Source organism: Oratosquilla oratoria, chromosome 27 (genome assembly GCF_046742065.1).
Source record: "Oratosquilla oratoria isolate Oo_2021 chromosome 27, ASM4674206v1, whole genome shotgun sequence".
NCBI classification, from domain to species: Eukaryota; Metazoa; Arthropoda; class Malacostraca; order Stomatopoda; family Squillidae; genus Oratosquilla; species Oratosquilla oratoria.
Genome location: NC_134803.1, coordinates 54,408,414 through 54,436,127, shown reverse-complemented (window position 1 = coordinate 54,436,127; position 27,714 = coordinate 54,408,414). Strand labels below are relative to the sequence as shown.

The following is a 27,714-nucleotide window of genomic DNA, read 5'->3' as shown; positions in this document are numbered from 1 at the left end:
ACTCTCCACTACGATTCTTTCCTGGAACTCCACATTTTGGGTTAAGGCGTCGTTACTTGCGGCGAAGGTCGAAGTGAGGGCAGTTCGAATCCTGCCACCAGCGAAGTTGAACCAAGGGCATGGTTAATTCAATTCCACGCTACAAAGCCCTCTGCAAGGGGCACCATCCTAGCCTCCTGATAGGGGGGAGTGTGTGACGTTAAACCATATCATCATCACATTTCCCAACCACTTCATCGATTAGACCATTTCCTACCCTAGCATTAAGGTCTCCCAGTATTATTACATTGACATTTCTTCCTAAACCCTCTATGTACTCATTTGAATCTATCCAAAAGGCCTCCCTTTCTTCTACACTCTTCTCACTGCCAGGCCCATATGCACTTACAAAGACCCACATCTCCTTTCCCAGTTTCACCTTCATCCACATTATCCTTGAGGAAACCTCCTTCCACTCCACTACCTGTTTACCTATCTCCTCACTTACTAGAATTGCCACCCTTCCCTCCTGATAACCTCCCACTTACACTCCCAAACTTACACTCACCCTTCCCTTTCAACTTAGTTTCACTCAAAGCCAACACATCCATCTTTTTTCTCACAAACATACTACCTATCTCTTCCCTTTTACTCTCGTCTGTACCACATCCACACACATTAAAACACCCAAACCTTAGGGTGCTGGTCCGAGAACTTCCAGACCCTCTTATGCCTTCACTTTTATTTTCAGGAAAGTCCCCTGTGGGGCTACAAGGAGAAGGATGCCTAGTCCCAATCCCCGTCCCTTTCTTCTCGCCTCTTACGATCCAAGTGGGAATACTTGGTGGCAGTATTCTTTTCCCCCACCACAGGGAATTCCCCCATCACAGAAAGAGAATACTCAGAGAAATGGTACAGGACAGCAACAAGGGGTTGGGGGACAGCATAACGGAGGGGCAGTCATAGTATAAAAGTGTCATCATTTCTCTATGAACAGAGTTTTCCTCTATCATAGACAAAATGATGTGTGGCTCTAGTCCGTAGGGGCGCCCCATATAGACCCTAAAGTATCAACTGCATGCTACTTTGCCACAATAACAAGCAGCTAATACCCCAGACGGGGTACAACTACAAAATAAATATAATCCAAGACACCGACACACGCATCCTCCTATACCCACTCAGACATCATGACGCCTACATGGACGTCATAGTATGGAAGGGATTAGGATGCTAAAGATCTTTGACCCAGTTTGGGGATTACCAGCCCATCAGGGTTGCACCCCCAAGTGCTTATCAATGGTCCCTTATGATTAGATAAAAACAACTTCATTTCCTCCTTTATACAACTTGGTACATTAATTTCATTTCCCTCTATTCCCACACATCTATCCAAGGATAGATAAAATCAACAAATTTATTGTCAAAGTTTATGCAATTATGGGCAACAATTGCAGTAGTAACATCTATACAGTTGAGCATCCTCCACTGTTGGTTAGATTTAAACAGCAACCCTAATCCAATAGAGTGTAACTCAGACCAGAGTAGAAAAAGCCATGGCAATTCAACACCTCATGATTAACTGATTTTGTTCAGAGACATTTATTCCAGTCAACACAACATAATGTGGTGATTAATTATTACAATAAAAACACTCACCCTAAAAGAACACCTCATAATTAACTGATTTTGTTCAGTGACATTTATTCCAGTCGACACAACATAATGTGGTAATTTACATATAATTAAAAATAAACTTAACTCAATTTGGAACTCTTATCAGTTTTTGGCCGAGCCAACAGAATTGATCGAGGTACTATGTTTCCCGACATTTTGAAGAATGGGCGTATAAGATATTGTCCCGTGGCCTGTGGCGCTGCTCGCTCTTCTTCTTCTTCTTCTTCTTCTTCGAGTTATACTTCTTCTTCTTCCTCGAGTTCTTCTTCTTCTTCTTCTCCAAGTCGTCGAAATCGAAATTAGTCGATCGATTGAATTGAGAAAAAAGTCTGACAGATAGACAGACAGACAGAAAACTGCTTATATTTATTAGATAACATAATGAATAACAGTATGCTATGTTTTACTTCTGATTAGCATATCCCTGTATGTTTCAACGCTGTTGTAGTTTCAATGATTATAATGATGATGATGATAACGCAAGCGAAGAGAGCTCCTAACGCCGCAGATCGCTTGTTAATTATTACAATAAAAACACTTGCCCTAAAAAAAAGGTTTGCTAATGAAGACCACGAGAATAAAAGCGCAATAAGGACATAATTTAGAGAACATTGAATAGTGACATACTGAGGAAAAAAATAGATTATACAAAGTACAAATTTGGGAAAACCCCCTAGTAAGTGAAGAGATAGGTAAGTGTGTAGCGGAGTGGGAGGAGGTTTCTACCCTCCCTCTTATCTTGGCACCTCCTGGATGATGGGTCATCCCGGCATCTCGCCCACTGCCCTGGGTCAGAAACTGACAACTACAGAGTGGAATAGGATAAATTTGAGAAAGAATGAAGATTCAATATAGACTCTAAATATGTTACAAATTATGTTACATGATAGTATGTGAGGTGGATCTCTGGGAATCACATTATCACTTAATTTAGAAAACTGGAGAGCAAAAAAAAAAAAAAAAAAAAAAGGGGGGGGGGAATAAATGAGGATTAAAATGTGCACTGAAAATTAAAAGTATACTGAAGCTGTAGCAAAGATACTACCATCAGAAATATAACTACATAAGAACACAAGAATAAAGGAGACTGCAAGGGACCATAAGGCCTACACTGGGCACCTCATTCTATAACATCAAATCAACAACTGAATTCAATGTAAGTTTCAGTTAATAGTAAGGTGTTGAAAGCCATATCAATGAAAGGAAACTACTTCAGGGAGCTGTAAGGCACCAGATGATGGACACAACAAACCCTACTATATAATAATATAGCTAACACTACAGTTGACCCTGCTATTCTCATCTTCCACTTTCAACTGTATTTCCAGCAACCAAATAAAGCACTTTTTTCAACTATTTCAGCAACTGCACATCCTTACCCATCTTATAAAAACCTAATGCACTAAAATCAGTTTCAAAAGTTCCAAATCAGGTCCTGATACACCAAAATCAATTCCAAACCTAAGCTTCACTTTAATCTGACCCTCTAGGCTTTAGTATTGTATTTGTTTCTGTTCGATTTTCACTTTCATTTCATTCAGTTCTTGAACACCAAAACTCATGATGAGAACATATGAAATTTTGCTTGACTAAAGAGTCAGGATCACTTCTTCCCCTTGTCTTCTTTCAAACTGACAGTCAAATTGAACACTAAATGATCTCTTGTACTATCAGTATCAACTGAGAAGAAGCCTTGCCTTTCAAACTGGAACTTATCATAAACTTTGGCACCCTTAACTGAAACATCTGCCAAGGCATCTACTACTGTCAGAGAATCTTCATTCACATCACTCAAGAAGCCATCAGGAACCACAGCTGGGTCTTCTGGGCTCTCATGCTTAAACCTGTTTGAAAAACAAGAAATTGGTATCAACTAAATGAATGTGAAATAATGAAATCAGCTGTAAATTACAATGTATTTATCTGTGTGTATATATCACGTACAATATATGACACAAATACCAATCTTTCCGTTTCTAAATATTACTTTATTTCTACTACAAAATCTATAAACTTATAACAACAGAGCAACTTACAATCTTTCGTAAAGTCGCACTTCAATATGTACGGGTTGAGACACCCAATGAATAAAGGCTTTGGGTTTGTTTTCCTCTGTTGCTGGTGCACAAGTTACCTTCAGGTGATCTATGGTACCATCCTTTCTCTTAACAACCTCTTCCAACTGTATAACATAACCGCAGTGTCTCAGCCCAACTGACTGCTTTGGTGATAATCGTCGATAACCCTTTTCTTCATCCTGGAGTGAGAAAGAAGTCAAACAATCTATACTTCTTGAACCACAAAAATTATACTGTGAAAATCCACATCACTGACTATATCTGGCTGCACAACAAATAAAGTATAACTAATTGCTGCCTTAAGTTTCTTTACGGAGAAACCTAAAGCATAAGATTCCAACAAAATATCGAATTACCACCTGGAACTACTGGGTCCTGTAACAATGAAAGTCAGACGAGTTAAACACCATATGATGACGGAGCCTTTATTTGTACGACATTTCGCTTATTACAACTTTTTCAAGTACATAGTTGAGATACACGTGCTTGAGATTAATATCAAGCATGTGTATCTCAACTATGTTCTTGAAAAAGCTGTAATAAGCAAAACGTCGTACAAATAAAGGCTCCATCCTCATATGATGTTTAACTTGTCAGTCTTGTCGGCAACTGCTACTTTCATAAAAAAAAATGAGTCCTGAGTGATATCTTCCATCATTCCTGGGTGCTCAAGTTTCCTACTAATAACCAGCTTTCACCTGGGCCAAATCTTCAGCGAATATATCGCTTCGTGATTGGCTGTCTCAGCGGGCCAATCAGGACACAGCGCTATACACTCGCACACCCCCTTGAGCCATAAGGCGGGTTTATAATCTCTGTATGTTTCTAGTATGCTCATTCCTTTGAGAAAGTCGTTAGACGAAACGTCAGGAATAAAGCTTCACCTCCAGTCCATGTTTCCTTTACCGTGTCTATACAACGATGATATGGTTTCACATCACAAACTACCCCCTATCAGAAGGCTAGGATGGTGCCCCTCACAGAGGGCTTTGTAGAGTGGAATTTAATGAACCATGCCCTTAGTTCAACTTTGCCAGTGGCAGGATTCAAACTGCCATCCCCTTGACCTTCACCACAAGTAACAATGCCCTATCCCACACCAACTGCCTGGGTCAGAAACAATGCAGCAAGACACAGTACATCCACAGCAGGGCCCGATTATTTGTTACAATAGTTCCTCCCATTGTCAAACACTTCACGTGATGCGCATCCAACCTAGGCATCTTGACAGCTTTCATACATACATACATATACCAAAGGCTTTTTCCCCCTTACAAGGGAGGTAGCCAAAAAGTAAAAGGCATAAAAAACATTCCCACCCATTCCATCCCCAATACACTCCACCCTCTACCCTCCCTGTTATCTTGGCACCTCCTGGATGATTGGTCATCCCTGCATCTTGTCCACTGTCCCAGGTCAGAGGCAGTGTCACCCTGGGGCGGCACTTACCCATGTCGGGGCCCTGCTCAAGACAATGGCAAAGCAGCAAGACACTGTTTACAAAGCAGGGCATGACAGTTGGAGCTAGTGAAGTTCCACTGCTTCATTAAAATGGCAAACCCCGAACCTCCTCATCCAGTTAAAAAGATTACAGAGTAGAAAAAAATGCTAATGCTAACCTATCAAATTATGAACTATACATACCATTTTGAAGTCTGAGGTTTCTATGAAAATTTCCTTATCAAATATAACAGTGTGTGTTCCACTGGAATCATTCCCTGGAATATTGGGGACAGCGATTTTCTGTGGTGCCTCGTGTGGGAAATTGGTGATGACCACTTTCAAAGGCTCAAGTACTGCCATAGCTCTGTGGAAAGAAAATTTGCAATAATTATATTCATATATATATACGTCGTTATGTCGCCCTGGCTGTTCAACTTATACATGGATGGGGTGGTGCGAGAGGTGAATGCTAGGGTAGTGAGTCAGGGATTGGAGATGGTTAAAGAAAATGGAGAAAAGTGGGAGGTGAGCCAGCTGTTGTTTGCGGACGACACTGCGCTTGTGGCAGGGTCAGAGGAGGGATTGAGGAAGCTGGTGGTAGAGTTTGGGAGAGTATGTGATAGAAGAAAGCTAAAGATAAATGTGGGTAAAAGTAAGGTGATGAGATGTACAAGGGGTGAAAGTGGCAGTAGACTGGAAGTGAACATTAAGGGAGAGTGACTGGAGGAAGTGGATAGTTTTAGATACTTGGGTGCAAGTGTAGCAGGAAAAGGTGGAGTGAAGGTGGAGGTAGAATGTAGATTGAGAGAAGCGAGTAAATGCCTTGGTGGTTTAAAGAGTGTAATGAGGAATAGACATTTGGGAATGGATGCGAAGAGGAGACTGTATGAAGGAGTGATTGTGCCAACAGCACTGTATGGGGAAGAAACGTGGAACATAAGAAGAAGAGAGAAGGAGTTTGAATGTGTTTGAGATGAGGTGTCTGAGAAGTATGGTGGGGGTTACTAGGCTGGATAGAGTGAGAAATGAGAAGGTGAGAAGGAGAACAGGGGTGAAAAAGGATTTGGGAGATAGGGTTGATGAAAGAATATTAGGATGGTTTGGACACATGGAAAGAATGAGTGAAGAAAGACTAGTAAAAGAGGTATGGAAGGCAGATGTGGAGGGAGTGAACATGAGGGGACGTCCTAAGATGAGGTGGATGGATGGGGTGAAGGGGGCTTTGGGGAAGAGGGGAATGTCTGTTGAGGAAGGAAGGGAGAGGACGGAAGACAGAGGTGAGTGGAGAATGGTTGTATATGGATGATGTTGTGACTGCATGAGGAGGAATGGGCGGTGTAGTATGTGTGAGTAAATTTTGACGCAGCCTGAAGGGATTTCTCCCCGTCCTCACCTTATATGCAAAGGGGGACGGAGAGGGGGGGTCGCCGATTAAATGAAGCGGCCTTGCTGTGGATGTGCTGTGTCTTGCGACACTGCTTCTGACCCAGGGCGGTGGGCAGGGTGCAGGGATGACCCGTCATCCAGGAGGTGCTCAGATGAGAGGAAGGGTGGGAGGGGTGTGGAGTGTATTTAGGGATGAAATGGGTGGGAGTGTTTTTATGCCTTTCCCTTTTTGGCTACCTCCCTTGGAAGGGGGAAAAAGCCTTGGTATATGTATGTATGTATGTATGTATGTATATATATATATGTATGTATGTACATATATATATATATATATATATATATATACATATACATACACACACATATACCAATGGCTATTTCTCCCTTACAAGTGAGGTAGCCAAAAAACAAAGGCATAAAATCCACTCCCACTCATTCCATCCCCTTATACTCCACTCCTATTCACCTCCCTCCCTCTTATCTTGGCTCCTCCTGGATGATAGGTCACTTCTGCATCTTGCCCACTGCCCTGGGTTAGAAGCAGTGTAACAAGACACAGCACATCCACAGCAAAGCCACTTCATTTAATCAGCAACCCCTCTCCCTGTTCCTTCATGCAGGAAAAGAGAAGACGGATATCTTCAATACTGTATTTTCCAAATCACAAATCCCTGGATGACTTGGGGCACCATTGTTGGAGATTATGGTACTTCTATTCTTCTTATTCTTTCTACTGTAGTTTATCTATACACCAAGACTTTTTTCCCTTTATAAAGAGGGTAGCCATCCCTTACCCAAGAAATAGCAGAACCAAGTGATATTTGAAAAAAAGATGAATATCATGGAGAAGGAGGAGGAGGAGGAGGAAGTGTGGCAACACACTACTTCTGCAGTGTCCCCTTCACACATATAACACCTTCGTAAATAAAATCAATAATCGTGGTCAATCTAATATATGTATCCGTGGTAATGAAATTGTATATTGTAAATATTATTGTCACATGCAGGGATGGCCCTTACATTGTAAATAGTGTCTATATGTAACATTTTTGCATGTGTTGTGATATGGTTTAATGTCACACACTCCACCCCCACTATCGGGAGGCTAGGACAGTGCCCCTCACAAAGGGCTTTTACAAAAAATTGAAATATTCATTGTATATAATTTATGTGATGGCGGACGAGAATGTCAATAATAAGTCCAGAAGAGATCTGAAATTTCATTAATCCTTCTCTTAACCACTTTGATACAATGATGCCTACGTAGGCGTCATGAGGAGCAAGTGGGTATGCGAGGATGCCAATGTTGGCGTCTTGATTATATATATTGTAATTGTACCTGTGTGACCCCATACTATGTAAACTGGCTTCATCAAAATGGTTATCAAAATTCACGGGTGAAAGAGAACAAGCAATACAGCAGTAACTTTATTTTTTATAATGCGAGTATTATGACACAACATCGCACATCTGGCAGCTAAAGCTGCCCGCGAGATTTTGGCCCGGAGTGGTTAAGGGGTTAAGGACGATACCCATTTACCATGATGTGGTAACTGACCACATCAGAAGAAGAAAACATCAGAAGAAGAAAAGATACATACCTGTTAGCTTTAACGTTGAGGACATCCCTTACACATGCCTCCAGTGCATCTGGATGGATAACTATTTGTGCACCAGTCAAACCTAATGTAGCACAGAAGTTGTTGATAGCCTCACACGGGAAACCTCTTCGCCTCAGAGCCGTTAGTGTGAACAATCGAGGGTCATCCCAGTCTGAAATAAAAGTTTACTTTAGCATTCGTAAATGTGGTAACACACCACTTCTGCTATTTACATTGTAAAAAGTATTTATATGTTACATTATTTGCATACTCTGTACAAAGCATTAATATATTCAGTATGTATAATTTATGTCATGGCGGACGGGCAATACAATAACAAGTCCTGAAGAAATTTGAATTTTCATTAATTCTTCACTTATGGACGACACCATTTACCATGATGAGGTAGCAAACCACACTAGGCATAAATCCACTCACACCCATTTCATCTCCACATCTCTGCTCCCATTCATCCTCCCTCCCTCCCTCTATTGATGAAAAACTTACCTCTGACTAATCCTTGGTCAATCAGCTTCTTAATCTTCCTCTTGGACACCACAGTATAGTGCATGTTAAGTCGACCATACTCCCATTGTACTGGGCAGTAGATGGACACTGCATTACACAGCCAATAGTAAGATGAACGTCTGCAATGCAAATACAGCTATTTATATAATCCATATACATACATACACCAAAAGCTTTTTCCCCCTTACAAGGGAGGTAGCCAAAAAAACAAAGGCATAAAAACCATTCCCACCCATTCCATCCCTAATACACTCCACTCCCCTCCACCCTCTACCCTCCCTCTTATCTTGGCACCTCCTGGATGACAGGTCATCCCTGCATCTTGTCCACTGCTCTGGGAAAGAAGCAGTGTCGCAAGACACAGTACATCCACAGCAAGGCTGCTTCATTAAATCAAACACTTATCAATCTTCAATTCCCAGCCTTTACCTAGATTGGAATTCCTTTGTGCAGAGAGAATGAGAGATGTGCTCTGGGACAGAAGCAGTGTCGCAAGACACAGTACATCCACAGCAAGGCTGCTTCATTAAATCAAACACTTATCAATCTTCAATTCCCAGCCTTTACCTAGATTGGAATTCCTTTGTGCAGAGAGAATGAGAGATGTGTTCGATGGAATCACAGAGGCAGTGGGTGTAGTCGTAAGTTGGGTAGATACACCACTCACTGCCTGTGCGGTGGTGAGGGACATACTTGATACGATAGGCTACTGGATCAATCTTCCCTTCCTCTAGTGTTAACTTGAGTCTCAGTGTTGCTTCACCTTCATCGAACTTGCCATTCTTCATATCCTGGTGCAAAAAGACGGAGTAATATTGATTCATATGCCAACACAACAAAGTAATGTCGTAGCACATATGTAAAATAATACTAATGACCCGCTTTCGAAGAAGAATAGGCGAAAGTAAAAAGATCCGTATATTTCTATCACTAACTGTGATCCTCTTCAGCAGATGTGAAGAAGAGGATCACGGTTAGTGATCGAAATATACGGACCTTTTTACTTTCGCCTATTCTTCTCCGAAAGTGGGTCATTGATATTATATGCCAACACACAAAAGTCTCATTCCCCCTTATGAGAAGGACATTCAAGTCAAACCACACATGCAAATGCCACCACTGTGTTTTACCCAGCACTTCTAAGCTACCAGAAGAGGCTGGATGACCGCATTGTGAACAGCTGCCCAGGATGTAACACTTCACCCCATACCATACAACACATAATGGAAGACTGCATTATACACAATCATGCACGCAAACAACACAACATACACTCTATAAAGGATTTGTGGGAAAACCCAGTTTCGGCTGTGGCATTCCTTGGGGAGACGGGACTGCTCGGACAGACAGTCTAGGGAACGACAACAACAACAACAACACGAGTTGTAGGTTACTAATTGGGATGGAACAAGAGAATTAGGGATCCTTCTGTTTTTATCTCCTTTGAAAATTCAAGGCACAAGAGGGTCTGGGAGGTTTCTGACCTGGACCTAGTAAATGGATGGAGAACACTATATACATACATACATATACCAAAGGCTTTTTCCCCCTTACAAGGGAGGTAGCCAAAAAACAAAGGCATAAAAACCATTCTCATCATATACATTCAAAATACAGTCATACAATACTTTCCACCCATACTATATACATTCACAAAATACAGTCATACAATACTTTCCACCCATACTATATACATACATATACCAAGGCTTTTTCCCCCTTTCAAGGGAGGTAGCCAAAAAGGGAAAGGCATAAAAACACTCCCACCCATTTCATCCCTAAATACACTCCACACCCCTCCCACCCTTCCTCTCATCTGAGCACCTCCTGGATGACAGGTCATCCCTGCACCCCGCCCACCGCCCTGGGTCAGAAGCAGTGTCGCAAGACACAGTACATCCACAGCAAGGCCGCTTCATTTAATCGGCGACCCCCCCTCTCCGTCCCCCTTTGCATCATATACATTCAAAATACAGTCATACAATACTTTCCACCCATACTATATACATTCACAAAATACAGTCATACAATACTCCCCAACCATACTATATACATTCACAACATACAGTCATACAATACTTCCCACCCATACTATATACATTCACAAAATACAGTCATACAATACTCCCCAACCATACTATATACATTCACAAACTGCAGTCATACAATACTTCCCACCCATACTATATAAATACATACATATACCAAGGCTTTTTCCCCCTTACAAGGGAGGTAGCCAAAAAGGAAAAGGCATAAAATCATTCTCACCCATTCCATCCCTGGATACACTCCACACCCCTCCACCCTCCCTCTTATCTTAGCCCATCCTGGATGACGGGTCCTCCCTGCACCTTGTCCACTGCCCTGGGTCAGACGCAGTGTCGCAAGACACAGCACATCCACAGCAAGGCCGCTTCATTAAATCGGCGACCCCGCCCTCCCCATACTATATACATTCACAAAATACAGTCATACAATACTTCTCTGCAAGATCTGTGAAAGAACCCAGGAGCCATTACCAAATACCCTGAGGTCTTGGATCTCCTGCAGTGTAAGTGAACAGTGTTGTAATTCCACAGCCCATTTCTCTGCAGAACTGGGCAAAGGCCTAGTCATCGTACAAATATGAACCCCTACAACCACTAAACAACTAAATAATACAATACTCTTCTAGTAAGCTCTTGCTTCCGTCTCACCTCAAACAACTGTAGTGATTCCTCCACAGGTCGCTCTCTCCATGGGGAAGGTGGTGGGTCACGGCCTCTAACCTCCTCCGGCTTTTGGTGACATACATACGCAAGACCACTTGAAACTAACTTCTTGGCCCATTCATAGAGCTGGTGGAAGTAATCCGAAGAATGTGTGATCTTGTACGGGGTGTAACCTATGGGTAGAGAACTTTATCAGTACTACTCCACTTCAAGCAAGACTGTAAGTACAGTACTACCTCTCATTAACGGACTAAAAGGGGGGTAACGGTGTCCGTTGATGTGAATAATCCGTTGATTTGGAGTGGATTTTGGGTGGCATAGTGATTGCACAGCACTAAACAACAGCACCAAAATCACCGCAAACACAGCTAATTAACGTCCGTTAATGAGAGGTAGTACTATATAAAGTTTCATCTAGATCTGCCCTACATATATGTTAGTCATTTCTATGACTATCTTTTTTTATACCTTTTCCTTTTTGGCTACCTCCCTTGTAAGGGGGAAAAAGCCTTGGTATATGTACTTAAGACAATTCTAAAATAATCTTTTTGTTAAGATATTCTTAATATTATTCATTCCCTTCATTTAACTATGTACAAGGAATATCTTTCTGACTAAGAGCAATACTGGATATGAGGGTTGTGATTGCAGTTGTAAAAACAGCTCAATGCAACATCCAAATAAAGATCAGCCCACAAAGTAACTTAAGACCAATTCCTTTCAGGAGGTGATATGCTCATATGTATAGTGAATGTGTGTATTCAACATGAAAGTTCCTTCATGATATAGCAATATATTTCGGAAAATTAATCAATGTTCACCCACTGAATATCAATATGACATTAATTCAACATCCTCAAGAATTACATAACATTGGTTTAATTATATTTTAAAGTTGCTTTCTCACAAACAATGAATTTATATAGCTGAAAGATTGTACGATTGCTCTACCAGGAACTGGTTCAACTAAAGACTATCATTTCACCAAGTGACCAGCGATTATTGCATAACTTTGTCAACACAATAATCTCTGTGTCTTGAACTCTTTCCTCCACCTACCTAACCACTCGACCATCTCCTTAATGCCAATAAAGAATTTCTCCTCTTCCTTCTCAGGATTGGTGTCGTCATACCGAAGGAAGCAAATTCCGTTGTTGGCTTGTGCATACCCAAAATTAATATTGATGGCTTTGGCATGCCCAATATGTAAAATTCCATTGGGTTCTGGAGGAAATCTTGTTCTGACCTGTGAAGCAACATGAAAACATTACCACACCATCTTAATAAATACTTTTTATCTATTACAAAAAGCCCAGTGACTGTCATTGGCCCCAACAGTCCAAGCATATAGGGCAAAGGTGATGGGTTCTCCCACATTTGCACACACCCTGGTGCAGGTTCCTCACCACCTACAGAGGAGTAATGACCACCAGATCATTTGTATCAACTGTGACTTTTTCCCCATACTTTTATATATGTATGTATATGTGTATGTGCACACATGTACACACGCACACACACACACACAAAACCTCGTGGCACAGTGGTTAGAGTTCTTGCCTGCCATTACGGCAGTCCGGGTTCAAATCCTGCCCAGGGCTGAAATAATTTCAGTATCGCTGCGCTGCGGGTTGTTACTCCAACTCTTGTGGGCGGGGAGTTAGGGGTGTGTGTGTGAGTGTAAGGTCACAGTATTACCCATAGTTTGGTCATATGAGCTCTGGGCTCTCATCTGGGAGGTTAATAACTGTCAATCACGAGTTGAACACATGATCCAAGACCATGGTGGTGAATCACACACACAAAGTCCATGTGACCCCAAAAAGGAATCCTGAACTTTTGTTTACTTCTCACATATCTGTGTTACTGCAAACATTTCATCTACACACCCTCTTCCTCTCCTAAACCTATGTTGCCCTTCCCCAATTACTCCCCCTATTCCCCTCCTGGAAGCTCACTGGCTGAGAAGGTTAGGGCGTCATGACTTGCTGCCAAGGTCAAGGGGATGGCAGTTCGAACCCTGCCACCGGCGAAGTTGAACCAAGGGCATTGTGGTTCATTAAATTCCACACAACAAAGCCCTCTGTGAGGGGCACCATCCTAGCCTTCCAATGGAGGGAGTTTGTGACATTAAACCATATCATCATCATCATTCCCCTCCTAATGCTCTCAATTAATACATGTCCATATACCACACTGACCACACAACACACATCCTTTTCGTCACCGTATGGAAGTGGTTAATACATGTCCATATACACATCCTTTTAAAACTACTAAAGTCATACTTAATTTTCTTCTCCCTTCCCTTTACATAGTAAAACTACATATATACAAGCACTCTTCCAATCCATTGGAACAATTCCTTCCCTTGGACACACATTACACAATCTCACCAGCCACTTCACTATAACTATCCCACCTTTATTCAGACATTACACATGGCATACAAACCAAATGACCTTCAGTTGTCATATATTTCAATGCTACTTGTAGCCCTTTATTTGCTATAGCCTTACCATTCTCCTTTCCCATCAGTCATCCTACTGGCATTTCCTATTATCAACAACTTACAATTGCTCCGCTCATCTTCCCACAGTCTTCACTCCCGCTAACAACTGTCCGTATACTCCTTTTTACCCAACTTGCCACTTTTCACTTCCTTGCAAAACCTCTTTTTATTCTCTTCAAAATACTCAAACACCTACCCCACCTCACATCTCTTCTTTTGTTGTGATGCATGAGGTGGAATGGGTGGGGGAATGGGGGGGTGAGGTGGTATGTGTGAGAAAATTTTTATGCAGCCCGAAGGGATTCCTCCCTGTCTTCTTTTCTACACAAGGGGACGGAGAGGGGGGGTCGCTGATTTAATGAAGCGGCCTTGCTGTGGATGTGCTGTGTCTTGCGACACTGCCCCTGACCCAGGACAGTGGACAAGATACAGGGATGACCCATCATCCAGGAGGTGCCAAGATAAGAGGGAGGGTAGTGTATTAGGGATGGAATGGGTGGGAATGATTTTTATGCCCTTGTTTTTTGGCTACCTCCCTTGTAAGGGGGAAAAAAGCCCTTAGTATATGTACGTATGTATGTTATATATCTTCCATGCTTCCTCATTCTTCTCTGCAACCAATCCTCATAGGAGTCATGGCTCTACCAGAGACCTGGGGCAATAGACTGATTGAATCATTATTAATATCCATCCCCTTTTTTTTCTAACCACTGCCCTTAACTCTTCATTCCACCATTCACTGTCTAAAGAATGAACACAAACATTTCAAGCTATTACAAGTATCAAAGGACATAATTACCTGTCCACCTGTGATTTTTAGATGTTCTTCCATTAGTCTGTGTGTTTCTGATGTAATAACATATCCCTTGGTCTTGAAGTTCTCCCCTGGTTTGTGGAATGCCACAGTCTTAAGGAATTCGGCCATCGTCATAGGTTCCTTTTCAACTGAAAAACACACAAAGCCAAAATATAAGTCCATCTGTCTATATACCTAAAGCCTTCTTAAGGAATTCGGCCATTGTCATAGATTCCTTTTCAACTGAAAAAATATGAGTCCATCTGTCTATACAGGGTCTAACAGATAAATCCGTACAACTTCTTATCACATGTTTTAAGATTAATATCTCGGGTTATAATAAACAGATAGTTATGAAATTTTCAGTATATTTAGAAAAGGCAATAAGAACAATGATTTCATTCAATGTAACCACCTTCAGCTGTTATGACGCTTTCAACGCGTTTACGAAACTTAGATACAGCGTTGATGATCTCAGACTTTGATAATGAACCCACAGCCTTCTTGATGTCTGTCTTCAGGGTTGTTATACTTCTGTGTGGCTTGTCACATGCCTTGGCCTCAATTCGCGCCCAAAAATAATAATCTAAAGGGTTTAGGTCTGGCAAATTTGAGGGCCACAACTCTTTGTTCCAGAACTGCACATTTGACCCTTCGAGAAGGTTGGTGGTCCTCTTCGCTGTGTGGGCTGGAGCCAAGTCTTGTTGGAAGACAAACTGGTTGCCACTAGCCTTATCTTTCATCCAGGGTATTATTTTCTCTTCTAGAACTTTGCAATAGACAACGGCATTGACTTTCTCCTTGTTGTTGAAGAAGTGAGTGAAGACGTCCCCCTCAGTTGACACCACACAGAGCACCATGACACTTGCTGGTTTCTTCGTCGTTGTCTTGTGTTGAACCTCTGAGGATGAGGAGGCTATCCAGTGATCATTCCGCTTATTGAAAGTCGCATCAACCATGAAAATCTTCTCGTCGGAAAAAAACTTGATGACTGAGCCATTCGACTTCATCCAGTTCAACAGCTTTTGGCACCTGGTCAAGCAGATTTCTTTCATTTTTCGTGTCAAAAGATGTCTTTTTCCTTGTGAGAATGAGATTAATCCCAATTTCTTTAATGCTCTGTGAATTGTCATTGTGCTGACACCTCTCTTCTTTGCCAATGTCGATAATGGTAAGGCTTGATTTGCAATGACACATATCTTGAGACCATCTAAAAAGTGAGGTGTTATAATTCTGCCCCTTCTGGGCTTGTGAGAAGCTCGTTGGTCTTCGCCGGTCTCATCAAAACGTTTACAAACATCGTAAACAGTTTGTCTGGAGTATTTTAGCATCCTTATTATGGCGCTAGGAGTGTGGCCCGCGCGACGAAGTTCGCATATGGCTGAACGTTTGGCTTGTTCAATTGCTTAATGTTTATTGCACTGATGCTAGTATACAACTGGCTAAATTATTAGACAAATGGAAGTATCTGGAAACATTCAGAATTGCCATATGTTACTTTTTAAGTGCTTAAGACCTCTTCAAAGTTTGTACGGATTTATCTGTTAGACCCTGTATACCTAAAGCCTTCTTCCCGGTTACAAGGAAAGCAGCCAGCCAAGGCAATCCACCCCCACCCATCCCATACCTATTTGTTTCCCTTTTATCGAGAACTAAGGGGTGAGTCATATTGGCAGAGAGGATATATTTTTGTAAAGGCTACCTCCCTTGTAAGGGGGAAAAAGCCTTTGGTATATGTATGTACTTTATGGAAACAAGAAAATATCTTTGAAGGAACAGACTGGAGAGACTTCCAAGTCTATACAGCATAAACAGGACATTTCTATGCATACACAATATTCAACTGGGGAGTGGAAAATATGTATCAAAATTGAAAGGAAAATAATTTCTAATGAAAGACTGATTTAGACTAATACATTTCAATAAAAATGGTAAAAAATGGGAAACATGGTAAACACAGAGACAGGAGGGAACCAATAGTTCAAGAGAAAGTACAAAATATCCAGGAATGAGTGCACAAAAAATAACAATCCTCGGCCCAGTATATGATGAAGAAGAAGAAGGGAGATGGAGACAAAGACATAACAAGAAAATTAGAGGTCAGACTGGACAAACATACATTCAGGATGATGTATGGGGAAGTAGAGCAAAGTGGGCAGGACACTGCGTCCAATTGGAGACAGACAGACTACCAAGGAAGGTAATGGAAGGAGGAGTACAGGGTAGACGACCATTAGGGCGACCCAGGTACAGGTGGATGGATGGAGTAGAGAAGGACGTGGAGAGGATGGTGGCACCAAGAGAGGACTAGAAAGAATTGGCAAAGGATAGAATCATCTGGAGAGGCATAGTGAGAGCGGTGAAGGGACATCCGGCCTGACAACCAACAGAGTAAAGAGTAAGAGTAGAACAGGAAAAGTGTAAGTAATATCTTACTTCATTTTTGCATGAAGGAACAAGGAGGGAAGGTTGCCAAGTACAAGAAATGGTGGGGCCCTGCTGTGGATGTGCTGTGTCTTGCTACATTGCATCTTACCAGGGATGTGAGCAAGAAAGAAGATTGACCCTTCATCCACAAGAATTTGCAATGAAAGGCTGGCTACCTCCCTTATACAGTGGAAGAAATCTATGATATATTGAGAGACTGACAGAAGTTGAAGCACAGGGAAGGAATCATGAAGATGAAAGTGGGTAAAACAGTGTCCATAAAGGCCACAGATTAAGCAGAAATGTTGAACAGTAACTTCCAGTCTGTGTTTACTAAAGAAGTTAAATAATGAAGTGTACATTAAACAAGCTCTGAAAATTCTGTACAAACTATTTAACCAAGTTAGGGAGAAGAAAATAAACAAATCTAACCAGGGTATAGTAAATCTCACCCGGTTTAGTGATCTCTTTTTCTTCTTTCTCTTTGTTCTGTCCCTTAGTCTTGTTCTTGGCAGGCTTCACTAAATCTTCCTCTCTCTTGGGACCCAACAACGTCAACATCTGGAGATCGACCTCTTCCTTGACCTTTTTGTTATCGGCCCACTTTAACTTGTTGCGAACCTGACCCATGAGAGGTCCTGTGTTAAAGTTATACCTGTTAGGAAAGAAAAGGGGGAAAATAAGTAATGAGTTAAACACCATGTGTGGATGGAGCCTTTATTTGTATGACATTTCGCTTATTACAGCTTACATAATTGTGATACACATGCTTGATTAAATAAGAAGAATGGAGGGAACGAGGAAAGAAAGAAAGGAGGAGGAGGAGGAGGAGGAGGAGGAGGAGGAAGGGGGACTGAATACTGGGAGAGGTTGAGAAGACTGGCCCAAACGTCCGCAGGCAAATTGCTCATAAATGGGGAAGGGGGGGGGGAGAAAGGGTGAGCAAATGTCAAAAGAGGATGGACAACCTCATGGGAAAAAAAAGAAAGAGGACTTTGGAAGATAACTAAGGATGGCTTAAAATTTTGTTGGCCATGGGTGTTAAAGGAATTATGTGAGGTGATAAGTAACTAAAGGGTACCCTCCATCCCAGTTTGGACTTTGGATTTGTTAACCTTTCTGCTGCAGTGGGGGTTTCCTTCATCTGAGTAAAATCATTTGGCAAAAGGAATGACAAATGACTATTCATAAAATACAATGAAAGAGTTCAATCAAGATTAGTCCAAGATATTTTTTTTACCCATTTTTCTAGATAGGGAGTTTCCTCAACTGAATACAGTCAGTTGACAGTGGCTACAGTACAAATCAAGCATCATAAAATGTTGTAAAATAGTAATGTTAAAGTAGGTTGGTGACATGCTAGGTACAACAAGTAGGACAAACATTAAAACCAACTCTGCTTACTCTCCTCATAAGCATGAATGACTTTGGAGAGGAGAGAAAGATTAGCATAAAGAGTGTGGATAGTAGAGGTGAATGGAGTGATGATGATGATGTCATTCCCCAGAATTCCTGAGGAAGGCCACAGTTGGTCCGGGGTTTTCCCACAAATCCTTTGTAGTGTATATTGTGTTGTTGGTTTGTATGATGTTGAGAGGAAGACTGAGAATATGTCTGATGTATGGGGTGAAGAGGGCCTAGGTAAAGCGAAGCAGGGAAGGGGAAAGGCAAGATATGAGCGGAGAGTGGTTGTGCATTGATGATAAATTGATGTGGCCATTTTTTTTTCCTGTTTTCTCTGTGTTTCTTGTGAGTTGACAAGGGGGGAGGGTTGGCATGGTATAAAGCAGTGGAGGTAAACTAGCTTCTACTGTTGGGGCTTCCTATGGAGGTGCTGTCTCTTACTGCACTGCTTCTGACCCAGGCAGTGGGCAGGGTAAAGGGCCCTCCATGACTTAAGATAAAAAGGATAATAAAGAGGTGACAGACGGGTGAAGGATAGGTGCATGCATTGGCTGGTCACCTTGAAACCATCTTTTGATATATGCACATATATTTGTTTTATGATCTGCACGTGTATGTGTTTCGGCAAGGAAGTGTTACAGGGTAGTGGAAGTAAATTGTTCAAGATGATAAGCAGAATACGGCAAGAATTGTTTTCATGTTGCATCTGGTGGGCTTTGTTTGTGTGATGTGATGTAAGAAGTGAACAAGTTTGAGGGCTCTAACATAAACTTGTGTTCTTATCATTCTCATGCACTGCTCTATTGGGAGGCTTTTGGTTTTTCAGCACAGATATTCTATTGGAGTTGTTCTAGTGCATTTAACTGCAAATAACAGAGATGAGGTCGCCAATAAATTAAAGCAGCCTTTCTGTGGATGTATTGTGTCTTGCAGTGAACAAGACGGAGGTGACCCTTCATCCACTAAGAGCTAAAATGAAAGGGAAACAAGGATGGCGGATGAAGAGGAATGGGTGGGAGTGGGTGTGTGCCTCTGACTTGGCTACCTCCCTTATAAAGGGGAAAAAGCCTTTGGTATTTTCATGAAAGTAGCGGTTGACGACAAGATTGACAAGTTAAGCGCCATGTGAGGACGGAGCCTTTATTTGTATGTTTCGCTTATTACTTGAAAAAGCTGTAATAAGCGAAACATCGTACAAATAAAGGCTCCATCCTCACACGGTGTTTAACTTGTCAGCCTTTGGTATATAAATAGATAGAGCTCCATATACAACATAGCCACCCTTCACTGAAAACATTCAACATCCCCCGACTAACCAACCCCATGTCATGATCTCACCTCTGTGCAACAATGGCTTCTTTGTTTGCATTCACCAGTGCAGAAACTGTGGCTTCAATCTCTTCCTCAGTAACCTCGACTCCAACACCACAAGCTGCCTCAAATTTTGGTCTGTCAACACAACCTGCTGAATTGTCCTGCAGACAGGAATTATCATACCAGTAGAATACTAAAGGAGTGTAATCCAGCACATAATCTATGAATATATAGGCTTTTTTTTTCCATCATTAAGAAAGTTTTTTTATTTCTTAGTCAACAATCCTAGCGTCATGAGAGGTCATGCAAGTACATATATATACAAGTACATACATATCAAAGGTCCTTTCCTCTTACAAAGGGAGGTGGCTGAATCAAAGAACACATTGGCTACAATCACATTAGAAGCAGGGGCGGACTGGCCATTAGGGCAATGCCCAATGGACCAGTTCTTTTGTGCCCAAGTGGATCGTTACAAGGCCCAGCTCTGCTTGGGAAAAAGCTTTATCTAGTTGGGTCCGAGCGAAAAATACCCAGGCTGCTTTAACATCCCAATCCGCCCCTGATTAGAAACCATCTCATGGATCAAGAGTCATCCTTGCCCCACACCACACTGCTTAGGTCAAAGGCAATGCAGTACGACACAGCACTTCCACAGCAGGATTCAGAAGCCTGAGTTGGTTTGCCTCCATCATTTCATTCAATTGTGATTCCCTCTTGATCCTATCCCACTAAAACAATTTCAGAGTAGATAATACATCCCTTTCACCCATGCCATCCTATATATTCACATGACAATTCAATTAAACAAGGATTCTGAACATATGTTCATATATACACTAATCCCACTTTAACTGGTTTATATTCATTCTTAAGACTTTGTTAATGGTACAATTCTACAAGCTCCTCTTTTTCTTTGCATTGTAGGTGGCAGTAAAAAGATCAGATAATTTGAAACATGTATTGAGCCACCCTAAACATTATACAATGGAATAATTTATTAGTGTGTGTACATGACAAAGTTTAATTCATGACTGACAAGCTATGCCAAAACCAGAATTGGCAAGCAAACTCACAGGAGCTTGCTTGGGTTGAATATTTGGGTCTCCCAACAGACTTGTATACAAAGTTACACTCTTTACAATAGAAATTAATGTCCAACAAAACTTATGACAATTAATAATATAATGGGGAAAACATAAAACTCCTAACTGAGCAATACATAAGTATAATACACAACATAATTGTATGTTACAATGTACCACACTATCACATTTGTATTAATGTGTATTTTTAACAATAAATTTATTCAGCCATCTAAAATGTGCCAATGTTATAAAGATGGCTGCTATGGTTAATCCCTTCCCCACCAGTCTATTAGTTTTAGTAACATTTATTAACTCTTACCTGAATGAATTTTATGGCAGCAGTGAGCTTTGCATCTTGATTAAGCCCTCCTTTGGCAATGTACTCCACAAGGAAGGCTTGATGATTACTGAACTGCTTTGGCAGTTTTGTGCCAAGATTGTACAAGAGGCTACCTGCCCCTTTCTTAATGTCACCATACTTCAAGGCCTGAAAAAATGAAATATTGGTTATATTAATTATGAAGAGGGTGCAGGGATGACCCATCATCCAGGAGGTCCTAAGATAAGAGAGAGGGTGGAGGGTGGAGGGGGGTGAGTGTATTCAGGGATGGAATTTGTGGGAATGGATTTATGCCTTTTTCTTTTTGGCTACCTCCCTTGTAAGGGGGAAAAAGCCTTGGTATATGAAAAAAAAAAATGGATGAATGAATGAACAGCACTGAAATGAAAATACTGTAACTGTTACTGTCAGGTAAAACTCCAAGATACAAATGAGGCTACTGGAGGAATAGGGGTCTGTCATTACATCCGAAGATCTGTTATAACCAAGGATCCCTCGCTGTAATGGATGAAAATCCGTTATAACGAGGGTTTATCTGGTCAGATTTTTTTGTCCATTATATCCGATATCTGGTACATTGAGATCCATTATATCGAGGGTTTACTGTATGTGCTTGTGCAATTCTGGAATTTTACCAGAATTATTAAAACAACCAAGGCACCTTCAACCAAATCACCAAATGAAGTACATGTTCTATTATTCTAAAAATCCATAAAGCTGTTGTTCTTTGTTCCCAACTATATGTTGCTTAGTATAATCTGCATGAAAAAAAATCATCCTATCAAACTTGAAAGCAACATTATTGAATATTATATACAGAAATGCTGTACTAGACACCTTTTAAATATCATATGGACAGGAAATGTGATGACATTTAATGTTAATGACGTCACATTTAATGTCATTACCATTTTTTCATTATTCACTATCTAATATTATGCAGTGTAGTTCAGAACACAGTCATTCTACCGCTATTTCCTGTATAATTTACCTTCAATAATGACAAATAATTAATCGTTATATAAGTATGGGTTGACAAATCTTGATCGTCTTCGACCCATGTTAGCTACAACCAGCTGTCACTACCGGTACATTCATGTTAATTTCATACTTACTTCGTCTACAATATTTGCTAAAACTGTTGATAGGTTTTCATTCTTCATCGTTTCCCCTATTTTCTGCTCCGAAAGCCCTAGAAGGGCAAGTTTGTCATTCACTGTCATAACGATATATCTTAGACGTACTGATCCTCCTTCTCACACAGACACATGTAGCTAACGGTATACCCTTCTTGTGCTATGACAACAATGTCCTAAAATCCCACGAACACAAAACTTCAACGTTCGTACAACTCCCAATACACTTCATATTCTATATAATATTATTTTTGTATAAGAATTTATGAAATATTATCTTAATTGTAACTAGTAATATTCCAGTCTGACATTATTCTTATTTGAAATTCTTTAATTGTTGTTTTCGTCAAAGTATTTTAAGTCCGTTGGTTTGTGTATGACGAAACTTAATGATGTATTGCATGTGTTTTCGTAATCTATTTGAGATTATAATTGGCAAGTGAACTTGCTGTTTTGATAAGAAATAGATCTATTTCATCATAGTTTCATTTCGAATAGTCAATTTGTTAAAAACACAGACATTATTTGTGCATTATATGATTATTTTTGGACGACATTGTGCATGTCTGAACCAACAATAGTAAATCACTGATGTCTTCAGAAAATCTATAGAAATCAGTGGTAAATCATCTGTCGAGGATCTCTGTCACTCTGTGTCCCTTAATATATACATGTATATATATATATATATATATATATATATATATATATATATATATATATATATATATATATATATATATATATATATATATATATATATATATATATATATATATAACATTTCACGCACATTCAAGAAATTGATTATTAAGAATTCTCAAAAAAAAATCATGTTGTTGGATATACAAGTTTCCGTGTAAAGATTGTGGGAATTTTTATATAGGGCAAACAAATAAAAATCTCTCAACTAGAATAAAGCAACATAAATATAGTGTCAGAACAGGACAAGACTCTAATGCTTTATTTGTGCACATGAGGGATTATAATCATTGTATAGACTGGACTAAGGCATCTTCAGTTTTATCATGTAATCCTATTGTTAACAGGAACATTATTGAAAGTAGCCTTATCAAACAAACTGAGTCAGTCAATTTGAACATAGATAATGGTATGTATAAATTAGATAATTACATAATTAAAAACATTTGTAAACAATTCGGCGTAGGGGATTTTGGTTAATCCCAAGAGAGGAAAAATTACGCGTGATTCCATGTGGGGCCTTGTGACCTCTCCTAATTTTTCCGTGTGGTGCCTTATGTCCTCTCCTAATTTTTCCGTATGGAACCTTGTTACCTTTTCTACGTTTACACTTTTCCGTTTATATTGTCTTTGTATTGTACTTTTGTCTGTATTCTCCCCTGAGGATGTGAATTACACGAAACCGCTTGAGATTTCTGTTTCTCTTTCTTAAGTGGTTACCAGCATTTATGTACATATATATACATATGTATACATACACACACACACATATATATATATGTATATATATATATACATATATATATATACATATATATAGACATATATAGGCATATATGCATATATATATATATATATATATAAATATATATATATATGTATACTGTATATGTATATTATATATATATATATATATATAATGTATATGTATATATGCATATGTATATTTATATATATGTATAAATGTGTTATTATATATATACATATATATATATGTATATATATATGTTAATATATATATATACAAATATATATATAAAGATATATATATATATATATATATATATCGCTGATGAAAAATGTAGTAGCGCATTTGTAAATCAAAACACCACATACGTATCAGAAGAGGACTGTAACTTACATTCCAATTTCCATTTTTTTTTCTGCTACGATTTTTGTTTTAGTTTTGATACACACATATGGAACAAACTAGACGAAACAGTAGTGTATGCAAAAACCATACACGAATTTAGAGGAAATTAGACATGGCGAGGAGGTACAGAGACGGGACACACGAGCGTAGCTCTCCTTCCCGTACTAGGTAAGCTAAACATATATATACACACACAATCATATATATATATATATACATTTATATATATATTTATATATATATATATATATATATATATATATATATGTACTGTATATATATATGCACATATATACATATATGTATATACATATATACATATACATATATATATATATATATACACATATATATAGCTTCTTAGCTTGCTTGTGGTAGTCCCTCGGTAACGAAGATGACGTACTTATCCCCTGAATGATGATTAGTAAAAGGATTAGAATTGTAGTTACAATAAAAACAATAATAGCAGTAGTAAACAACAGTATTAGCATTAATCATGGTTTAATGCTTATTCCATCCTTGGTATAGTAGTTTTGATATCAGTTTTAGGATCTAGTTTCTTTGAAGGTGAATTCTTTGGTGACTTCTTACATGCATTCCACCATTTTTTTTAATCAAGCCTCGCTTTCTTAAGCCAATTTTCTCCAAACTTGGAAGGTGTTGGTATTCGTTTAAATGTTTGACCAGGGAGTTACTTGTGACATTATTCCTGATGTCAGTCTTATGCTCGTATATCAACTTTTACTCAAACTTCGACATGTCTCTCTTATGTACATCCCCCTAGCAATCCTGGTATATATTAAGCTATCCTCATACATTTCTTCTTTTACTTCATCTCTAAGTAGTTCACCTATCTTTCTTCCTGGTTTTCTGGCAATCTTTATACCTTTTTTCTGAAAACATGTACGAGTATGTATATCTTCACGTTCGTGATCAATGGCAAACCTGGACAGAATAATTATATCTACTTGCTGGTCGATATCAACTTTAGGCACGTTCCCTTCTCATGTTTCCCCAAATCATCAATCAATCAATCAATCAAATCAGTCGTTCTGAGTCCACTGCTGAACAAAGGCCTTCATTATATTCGGTGAAGCCCCATATATCTATGGGGTGCCCAATGGTCCACGCCGTCATTATGACGGTACCCCATATATCTATGGGGAATTTCCCTGTTTGCCATCAGGGACGTGCCAGTTAGCAGTGGGTCTTGCGACTGTTTGTGTGAACTGCTCTTTGTCTGATCTTTCTTACAAAACCTGTTCGATATGGGTGACCCTGCAGAGATTTCCTCTTTATCGACATAGCTTTTGTAATCATTAAGATTCTCAAGCCTATCCACTACGTCAAGGTGTCAACTCTCGGATAGGTCCCCAAATTATAATGCAAGAGATACGTGGACTTCGTCACGACACTTCTTGAGGTCGATTCAAACACAAGGATATACAGGAATCATTTTACTGATTTTTCTTTTCACCTGTCAATAGATGGGAAGCAAAGGAGAAAATTTTCTTGTAACAAATTAGGAAAAATAAAACAACACTTGAGCATATGATTGATAGTCTTATTGATACAAGGCTACAGTGATTAAACAGTGCCATCTAAAATGAAATGAAAGAAAACTACAAAATGTAACAGGGGTGAATATAGTTAAAATACGAGTATATATATATATATATATATATATATATATATATATATATATATATATATATATATATATATTATATATATATATATATATATATATATATATATATATATATATATATATATATATATATATATATATACAATTACAAGATGGTCACCATCTATTCTACTATAGAGGTAAGGACAAAGGAAGATCTAGTAGAGTAGATAAACCGAGAGGTTGCTGGTAACGTAGTCAAATTCAATAGTTTATCGGACAGGGTAGCTTGGATTGTGATTAGGCTGTGTAAAAGATAAACTCTAAAACAGCTCAGGTTTATGCATCAACTTCACAGAGTTCAGACGATGAAATTGAGTCGTTCTATGATGATTTAAGTCAGGTAATGGATAAAGAAAAAAGTAAGTACACGTTGGTAATAGGCGATTTTAATGCTAAAGTGGGGAAGAAGATGGGAGATGAGTCGTGCATTGGGAAGTTTGGAGTAGGTGAAAGAAATGACAGAGACGAGATGTTAGTAAATTTTGCAGAGAACTACAATATGAGGATAATGGACACTTTCTTTCAAAAGCGTGTAGGTCGTAAATGGACGTGGAGAAGTCCAAATGGAACAACAAAGAACGAAATTAGACTTCATATTAGGAGATGAGAGCAAAAGCATTAGCAATGTTACGGTGATAAAGTCAATGTAGGTAGTGACTATAGAATAGGAGGTTGCACAGCTAAATTCAATTTCAGAGCCGAGAGAAATAAACTAGTTTTAAAAAAGAAAATCAGCCTTGCAAAGGTTAAGGGTAATAAGAAGAAATTTCAGTTAAAAAATAAAATTAGATTCGAAGCTCTAAGAACTAACAAGGACACTGTCGAAGATATTAATTTGAATTTAGTGAATGTCATTAGGGAATCAGCAGAGAAAGAAAGACGTACAAAAAACATTAGAGAAAAGAAATACTCCAAAGCTACAAATGACATAATTGAAAAAAGGAGGACCATGCAGATTAAAAGCAGGAGAGACAAAATAGAAAGAGTAGAACTAAAGCTTATCAACAAAAGGCAGAGATCAGAGAAAAGAAAGAGAAACGTTGATGAAATAGAGGAAACTATTATGTTTAAACGTACAAAAAACATTAGAGAAAAGAAATACTCCAAAGCTACAAATGACATAATTAAAAAAAGGAGGACCATGCAAATTAAAAGCAGGAGAGACAAAATAGAAAGCGTAGAACTAAACAAGCTTATCAACAAAAGGCAGAGATCAGAGAAAAGAAAGAGAAACGTTAATGAAATAGAGGAAACTATTCAGAAAGGTAAAAGTATTAAAGTGACCGAGCGCAGACATGCTTTAGAAAGACAGCAAATGATATGTTTAAACGATAGAAATGGAGAAGTAATCAAATGTACAGACAAAGTGGTAAAAAGAGGGTAGAAGAATTTTACCAAGAGTACTTGTCGAAGACCGTAGTTGAGTCAGTAAATTCATGTGTAGACGTTAGTAGTGCACCACATATTACAAAGAAGTAGAATTTGCTCTAAAAACTATGAACTGAGGAAAAGCACCTGGGGAAGATGGTATATCAATAGATCTGTTGAAAGACGCAGGGAAATTAGTTAATATTAAATTAGCTCAGGTATACACCCAGTGCTTACGTCAAGAAAGCGTTCCTGATGCGTGGTGCAATGCTATAGTGATTTTGCTTCATAAAAAAGGAGACCAGAAGGACCTTAGTAACTATCGACCGATTAACTTGCTATCAAATGTATAAAAAGTATTCTCAAAGATCCTTACAA

The 27,714-nt window shown here is 39.3% G+C and overlaps 1 protein-coding gene across 1 annotated transcript; it reads right to left on the bottom strand.

The window, feature by feature from the left end:
- Positions 1-1,691: 1,691 nt before the first annotated feature.
- Positions 1,692-22,592, bottom strand: GlnRS (Glutaminyl-tRNA synthetase). Its single transcript, XM_076210753.1, has 13 exons — positions 22,400-22,592; positions 21,264-21,431; positions 19,881-20,017; positions 17,591-17,793; positions 14,715-14,860; positions 12,463-12,649; positions 11,389-11,576; positions 9,260-9,483; positions 8,672-8,811; positions 8,165-8,336; positions 5,379-5,541; positions 3,693-3,913; positions 1,692-3,500 (listed from the first exon to the last, which is right to left on the bottom strand). The coding sequence occupies exons 1-13, from the start codon at positions 22,505-22,507 to the stop codon at positions 3,260-3,262; spliced, it is 2,298 nt and encodes a 765-aa protein (XP_076066868.1). The 5' UTR covers positions 22,508-22,592; the 3' UTR covers positions 1,692-3,259.
- Positions 22,593-27,714: the final 5,122 nt, after the last annotated feature.

Bases quoted from the DNA above. Each gene is read 5' to 3' on its own strand.
- GlnRS (XM_076210753.1), bottom strand. From the start codon at position 22,507: ATGACAGTGAATGACAAACTTGCCCTTCTAGGGCTTTCGGAGCAGAAA. The intron at 8,812-9,259 runs GTAAAGGCTGGG...TTTGCATTGCAG, and splicing joins ACAAAGGAATTCCAATCTAG to ACGTTCATCTTACTATTGGC. The intron at 3,914-5,378 runs GTATGTATAGTT...TTCTCACTCCAG, and splicing joins AAACCTCAGACTTCAAAATG to GATGAAGAAAAGGGTTATCG.